The sequence below is a fragment of the Amaranthus tricolor genome, chromosome 2, assembly GCF_026212465.1.
Source record: "Amaranthus tricolor cultivar Red isolate AtriRed21 chromosome 2, ASM2621246v1, whole genome shotgun sequence".
NCBI classification, from domain to species: Eukaryota; Viridiplantae; Streptophyta; class Magnoliopsida; order Caryophyllales; family Amaranthaceae; genus Amaranthus; species Amaranthus tricolor.
The window spans coordinates 28290166-28297681 of NC_080048.1; the positions used below are offsets into that span (position 1 = coordinate 28290166).

General features: G+C 35.3%; 1 protein-coding gene across 1 annotated transcript; it reads left to right on the top strand.

The window, feature by feature from the left end:
- Nucleotides 1-331: 331 nt before the first annotated feature.
- On the top strand, nucleotides 332-2814 carry LOC130806705 (S-type anion channel SLAH1-like). The gene is made up of 2 exons (XM_057671889.1): nucleotides 332-1259; nucleotides 2546-2814. The coding sequence occupies exons 1-2, from the start codon at nucleotides 360-362 to the stop codon at nucleotides 2780-2782; spliced, it is 1137 nt and encodes a 378-aa protein (XP_057527872.1). The 5' UTR covers nucleotides 332-359; the 3' UTR covers nucleotides 2783-2814.
- The last annotated feature ends 4702 nt before the right edge of the window (nucleotides 2815-7516 follow it).

Here is a 7516-nt window from a genome sequence, read left to right on the forward strand (position 1 = left end):
ATGCACAAAAATATCTAAAGTTTTAACTTAACTACCTACCATTTTATAGTTGGGTAACTTAATTTGCTACTAGTTGTATTAAAAGAACTGAAAGAAGAATGGTAAAAACTAAAATATTGTTATTACATAGAGAAAACTTTATCAAACTTGATATGATTTTATATTAAAATTCCAAATTTTCAAAATTGACCACTTGTACATAGTGCAAAGAACTTTATAGAGATATAGAACAAATGTGAATCATGCTTAAATTCTATATTGTAAATAAGTGCATTAAGCTCAACTATATAAGAAGCACTAAAATGTTGTTTGCTTAACATTGACACTACCATTCCATCCTTACACACCGTACGGACAAAATGGACGCAAAATCACCCACCAAACAATGTAATTCTAATAAAGCAAGCATAGAAATTACAATAGATCATCATGATGGGCCAATAAGTAGTAACAAAAAATTTAAAAAGGTCGGGCTATACGATCATTTCGTGTCGACCATATTAGCTGATTTCCATGCAGGCTATTTTAGAATAAGCCTAGCTTTATGTGCTCAAGTATTACTATGGAAAACCCTTGTTCAGTTCACTAAAAATACCCATAATCCTCACTTACACCCAACACTCCTTTTGCTTCCTTCAACTGTTTCAACTCTACTATGGTCCATCTCTTTAGTCGTGCTCATCTCGCTCTCCATTGTTTACGCTTTACGTTGTTTTCATCACTTTGATAAGGTCAAGGCTGAGTTTTTGCACCATGTTGGTGTCAATTACTTGTTTGCTCCATGGGTGTCCTGCTTATTTTTACTTCAAACGTCGCCGTTTCTGACCGTGAATAATGGTGGTATTATAAGGCACGTAATTTGGTGGGTGTTTGTTCTGCCCATAATCGTACTTGATATTAAGTTATATGGGCAGTGGTTTATTAAGGGAAAGAGATTCTTAGCTAAGGAAGCTAATCCTGCTTGTCAGCATTCAGTGATAGCTAATCTGGTTGCGGCTAAGTCGGCTGTTTTTATGGGATGGTCCGAGATAGGATTGTGCTTGTTTTCATTAGGAATGGCTCATTATTTTGTGTTGTTTGTTACACTTTATCAGAGACTTCCAGGACGTAATGGTTTTTCAATAATGTTAACGCCTGTTTTCTTCTTGTTTATTGGGACACCGAGTATGGGTAGCTTAGCTTGGAGCTCTATAATCGGGAGTTTTGATGTTGCTTCAAAGATGCTCTTCTTTCTCTCGATGTTTCTATTCTTGTCCCTGGTGAGTTTTTCACTTCTAATCTAATTTAGGAATGGTTTCTTCCATTTAATTACTTTTCATTGTCTTTAATTTTACTAGCTCATGTTCAATTAATGTGTCCCATTTGACTTTTAACTATTTTTAAGTGGTTAAATAAGACCACATGTAGCACTTTGAATTTTTAATAGGGGTAAAGTGGGATTAGTATGTGTAAATGTGTGAAAATTTTAAGTTTAGTAAGTTGTAATTGGTAAAGTTAACATATTTAAAATAGAAATTAGACGAAAAACTTTTTTTTATTTAAGGTTTTGTTTCAAAGTATTTAGAGAAATGAGTTTAAAGTCAAACTATTTGCAAAAATAAGCTTCTAAACTCATTTCTCCAAATACTTTAAAATAGTTTAGGATGAAACTCTATTATTAACGGCCCATTAGGGTCTAAAAACATTGTTCTTAACAGCGTTTTTTCTTATAAGCTTATTTTTATAAATTGTTTGAGATGAAACTCATTTCTTCAAATACGTTAAAGTTTAAGCTTAAAAAAAATTTCATATAGGGTTACTTGAGCTAATAAGAAAACGGAACAGTTACGGTGAATAGGAAAGATGATTATGTTTCGTTGAAATTAATTCTTTAACACTTGCATAGTAATTAACTTCTACTTATCAAGCATATTCTCTTACACTTTTAATCTTTTTGTATAAGAAAACAAAGATATGGTACACTGTAATTTGATTCTCACTTAAAGATATTCAGATGCAAAATGTTACAACATTAAATAACATAATAAGAATGTGGTTTATAAATATAATAATTAATTTTAATGTTTCATATGATTCATAAATGAAATATCAATATTTTCATCTTAAAAATTCCGATTTATTTAAAAATTAATTTTATTTGAAAATTTTTTTTACTCAATCATGTTATTTGTGGTAAGCATAAATAAATAGAATAATCTACTAGTCAGCAAACATTATGCGATGTGACTTAATTCGATTTATGGCAAGAAAGTGCACGTGAATATGCAATCATGATTATTAGGGAAAATATTTGCCTATGAAAGATTATTATTTGGGTAAAAAAAACGTACAATTAACCAAAATAACTACAGTTTTGTTTACTATGAGGAAAAGCTGGAAGGTGAGGTTACCACGTGGATTAAGAAAATATTTGTTTATCACGTAAAAAAGCCGAAAATTTAGGATTAGCACATGAAATTTTCTATTAATATTTCATTCTACTTAGATTTTTAAAAATTAATTATAAATATTTGATTTGTTTAGGAATAATTAATGTGATTGACAGGTAAGTAGACCAAGGTTATTCCAGAAGTCTTTGAAGAAGTTTAATATAGCATGGTGGGCATTTCCTTTTCCTACAACATTACTAGCATTGGCATCCATTGGCTATGCTCAACAATGCAAGGACAGTGTCGTTGCGCAAACATTAGCTCTTCTCTTGTCCATTCTTTCCATGGTGGTTTCACTTGCTCTAATGGTATTCACTACTTTTAAAATAAATAAATTGTTCCTTTCTACATAACTAATCAATGGAGTCATGTATATCCATTAATGGCAAGGTATTAATATATATACTCAACATCTAACTATTTGTATTCAATTTTACTTGATTAAAAGAATATAAGGCCTGTAACCGAACTCAAGAATAAATTCAATCTAATCTGAATTAATGGAATTTACTCTTGTGTGCTGATGATGACGGATTTTTCGGATCACATGGTAGTAAGAGTAGGGAGGAGTCGGTAAGATCTGAACCCAATACCATTTTATCGGAAAAACGATACGTACTTCAACCGAGATAATACCACATTTGATTAAAAAACAAATACCCCCATTCTGATGAAGACGTGCTATAATATTTATATGTACTTAATGGTAAGATGAGGTGCTCAATTGAGTACGAATATTCAACAATTTTCTTCGATTTGGTCTTAACATGCTAGCTAGTTTTTTTAAAATTAGTTAAGATAAGAGTTGTTTGTTCGGTTTAATGGGTTAATTTTACATCAAGTGTTTGGGCTCGGTTTTCAAATTGTCTCTCGTGTCCATATTGATTTTTATATAATTTAAATTCATTTTGAAATCAGGACAAATTGGGTTTGATTGCAAGATCAGATAAATATTGAATCTGTTTTGAGCACCACTAGCTAGGATAATGATAATCGGGATTCCATCTCATGGTTAACTCTTATGGATTAAATTTTAAAATCCTTATTTAGTATAGATTGTCACGAGCTCACATCAATAGTGTCGATTTATCGATCAAGCCGGTTCACTTGATCCCGATTCTTATCGACAATTCTAATGAGATTCAAGGTTGAAGAAGAACAAAATCAGGAAAGAACAGAGATTAAAGATATGACAAAGACAAGATTTTTCATTCAGCATAAGAAAATTGTTTATAAGGCTAGGTATATATGTTAACCAATAACATTTGTTACAGAAAACAGTTAACTTAAACAACCCTGTTACATAGCCTAAAACTAAGTAACAAACAGTTAAGTGCTATCATCGTATAAGCTATATGCCTTGGTGTGCCAGCTTAACTAATAACTCTTCATGAATAAGAATATTCTTTAGCAATCTTGCAACTTATGCGCAACCCATAGCTGTATATGTAAAGCTTCTGACCACAAATGTTGATTCACTATCATTATACCCAATAAAACCTATCATCATTTTAAAGTTCTACTGCATAAAATGTCATGAACAATGGCATACTCACAAAAAATACATCTTGTTTCAGCGAAGAAACTGTCGAATTTGTAAAGGGGACTCTAAGAGAGAAGTACCTTTGATTTAATGGAAGTGAGATAATCTAATATGGGAGTTGTAACTGCTGCTTGGTTATTTTTGTAGTGTTGCCTTATGGAGAATGTGACCACGGAAGTGACATAATGGCAGCGGTGATCTAGATAATGGGCGGTTACCAATGGAAGCATCAGCTAAAGTGAAAGTAGGAATCTGTTATGTGATGTTTGATTAGGATGAGCATGTGACCTCAACCATTATAGTATTGACTTTAAGGGTCAATATTGACTTATACTTTTGACTTTTGACCCTTTGACCAAGGGTATATTGGGTATTTCGAGTATGTGGGATTTCTGATCCCCAACATTGGCCCCATGCATATAGGAGAAGAAAGGATGTTCTATCTAAAAGACAATCTTGGTCTATATGTTGAAACACATGATTGGATTACTTTTCACAAAGATTAATATACTTTATCTAAGGTACTTAATTGATTTGGACTTACTATATCTTGGACTTACGATGTCTCAGATTTCCTATTTCTCGGATTTCTATGTCTCAAATTTCTAAGTCTCAGATTTCGGAGACAACATGATCAACAAAGTCATTGAAGTGTACACTCAATTTCCTATCTTTAAGGGAGTCCGAATTATATGTCTCGAACCACGATTAATACTCGGCTTGATTTTGGTCTCAACTCTCTGTTGGGTCAATGGGGAGTCCGACTTATTGATATCTTGGACCAGGAATCAAGACTTGGATTGATTTTGGCCCCTACTCTCTGTTGGGCCAAATAAAAGGTCCGACTTATTGATGTCTCGGACTAGAAATCAAGACTTGGCTTGATTTTGTCACCGACTCTCTATTAGGCCAATGCGGGTTCCAACTTATTGATGTCTCGGACCCGGATTCAAGACTTAGCTTAATTTTTGACCCCAACTCTCTATTGGGCCAATAGGGGGTCCGACTTATTGATGTCTCGGACTAGGAATCAACACTTGGCTTGATTTTTCTCCCCAACTCTCATGTTAGGATAAAAGGGAGTCTTACTTATAGAAGTCTTGGACCAATACCAAGACTTTGCTTAATTTGGCCTCAACTCTCTTGTTGGAGTAATAAGGGGGGTCCGACTTATTGATGTCTTGGATCAGGATTCAAGACTTAGCTTAATTTTGGCCCCAACTCTCTATTAGGCCAATAGGGGGTCTAATTTATTGATGTATTGGACCAGGAATCAAGACTTTGCTTGATTTTTGGCCCCAACTCTCTGTTAGGCCAATAGGGGGTCCAACTTATTGATATCTCAGACCAGGAATCAAGACTTGGCTTGACTTTGGCCCTAACTCTCTATTGGGCCAATAGGGGGTCCGACTTATCAATGTCTCGTGTCAGGAATCAAGATTTGACTTGATTTTTCTCCCCAACTCTCTTGTTGGAGTAATAAGGGTTCGACTTATAGTAGTGTCGGACCAATACCAAGACTTTTCTTGATTCGGCCCCAACTCTCATGTTGGGGGGTCCGACTTATAGAAGTCTTGGACCAATATCAAGACTTTGCTTTATTTGGCCTCAACTCTCATGTTTGAGTAATAAGGGGATCTGATTTATAGTAGTCTCAGACCCCTATCGAGACTTGGCTTGATTTGGGGATAGGTGATATTGTCGGGTTCCATGATGAAGATGAACAGTGTTTGTCAGAGCATTTATGGCATTATAAATGCTCGCCTACCCAATCATTTCAACACTTTTTTAAAATTCTTCTAGTGAGAGAAAATTTCAAATAATTTCTTATTGAATTCTAGTGAGAGAAGCTCTGACAGTTGGCGATTTCTGACATATTTCATACTTGGTGAAGTTCATACCAGGTATGCTTTAAATTTGCTTTTTCTCATAAGTTTCTTGAATTTTTGTTTAATCTTCAATTAATTAATGTTGATCTTCAAACTGTTCTTTTTGATCTTCAAATAATTTGTTTATATAGCCTTTGATCTTTATCTATCCAATATTCCCTAATTTTGTTGTTTGAGTGCATCGACTTATTAAATGGAGACCCCTTACATAAACAAACTGTGTAAAGAAATGCCCCAACTTAATTTAAATGTAGACTCGGATATTAAAACTCCTAAAAAGAAGAGAGTCGAATCTGATGAGTCGGATGATGATAGCCCAAGTTATCAAGTGACCGCATTATGAATAGATCTCGAGTGATGATGAGTCTCATAATTCACCCATTTATCCCACGGAAAAGCAAGTTCCTTTCCCTAGGATGTCTCTATAGTGTTTGCCCTAGTACATGTAGATGTAGATGAAGGAAAGATGTCGGATCAAGAATGTGCTTCTAGCCAAGACAGTGCAGAAAAGCCTCCCCATCCATTTTACATTCTCGATGGTGGGCCTTAAACTATTTCATCGATCTCCCCACTATGATCCTATTGGATAGTGATCAAAGGAGTCTGGTGAGGAGATGGGGTTTGCTCGATGGCTACGATATTATTAAGCCTGGTTCATATGATACAGTTAGATATCCTCCTCCCGATTGTATAACGGTGTATGACTCGGCCTTCGACTTAGCCATGAGGTTTCCTTTACATCCTTTTGCCCGAGAGGTTTTGGAAGTTTTGAACATTATCATTGTCGAATTGCACCCCAATGCTTGGGGGTGCATAAACGCTTTCATCTTAATATGTAGAATCATGGGTTTGAGGCCTAGTCTAACGGCCTTTCGTCATATTTTTGGGGCGAGATGGTGTAACTCCCAAAATCATTGTGCTGGCTGGATTACCTTCTCGCACAAGAGATCTTTTAAGCTTGTTGGGGAATTTCCAGACAATCAAAAGGGGTTTCGAAAAAAATTCGAATACTTGTATCATAGCCAAGGATGGAATTTCAAGACGAGCTATGACATTGACTAAAAGCTCGAGAAATTTAATATCTCGATCCCCATCTGTACCCAGGAAGAGGCCGTAATCGTTCATCATGTCAAAATGACAGTAGAACTTGTTTGAAAACCGGTCATTGAACAAAGGAATTGGATTCCCATAGACTGGATTTCAAAAACGGACTCCTTTTGTCTGCATATGACATTAGTTTGAAGGTCGATAAAAGTAAGTGTCTCGGGTTATCTTTTTCTTTCATACTATGAGTTATCTCTGACTTCACCTTTTTGTGGGAATTGTACGTAGTGAACTACATAATAGATACAAAGATCTGATGGCAAAGTTCACTGTTATGTGCGCTATGACTGAAGCTTTGAGAGCAGCCAATCCACAACCTCCCCTGCCGAAACCTCCCCTGCTGAAACTTTCGAAAGTGAGTACTAGTTATAACTTGGCTTAAGTTTTCAATGATTTTGATGTTCTTTTCTTCGTAGGACTATGCTACAGTCACGGAGGGTATTGATAAGGTCCTGAGTGATGAAGAGGCTCGGGTGCTGTTGGAGAAGAGAAAGGAGATCCCCCTTCCAGACAAATTCACGAGCAGGACTGGTCTTGCTAGTAAGAAGAGG

Excerpts from the sequence above, each read along its gene's own strand:
- LOC130806705 (XM_057671889.1), top strand. The coding sequence starts at position 360 with ATGGACGCAAAATCACCCACCAAACAATGTAATTCTAATAAAGCAAGC. Across the intron at positions 1,260-2,545 it reads TGTTTCTATTCTTGTCCCTG|GTAAGTAGACCAAGGTTATT; the intron begins GTGAGTTTTTCA and ends TGTGATTGACAG.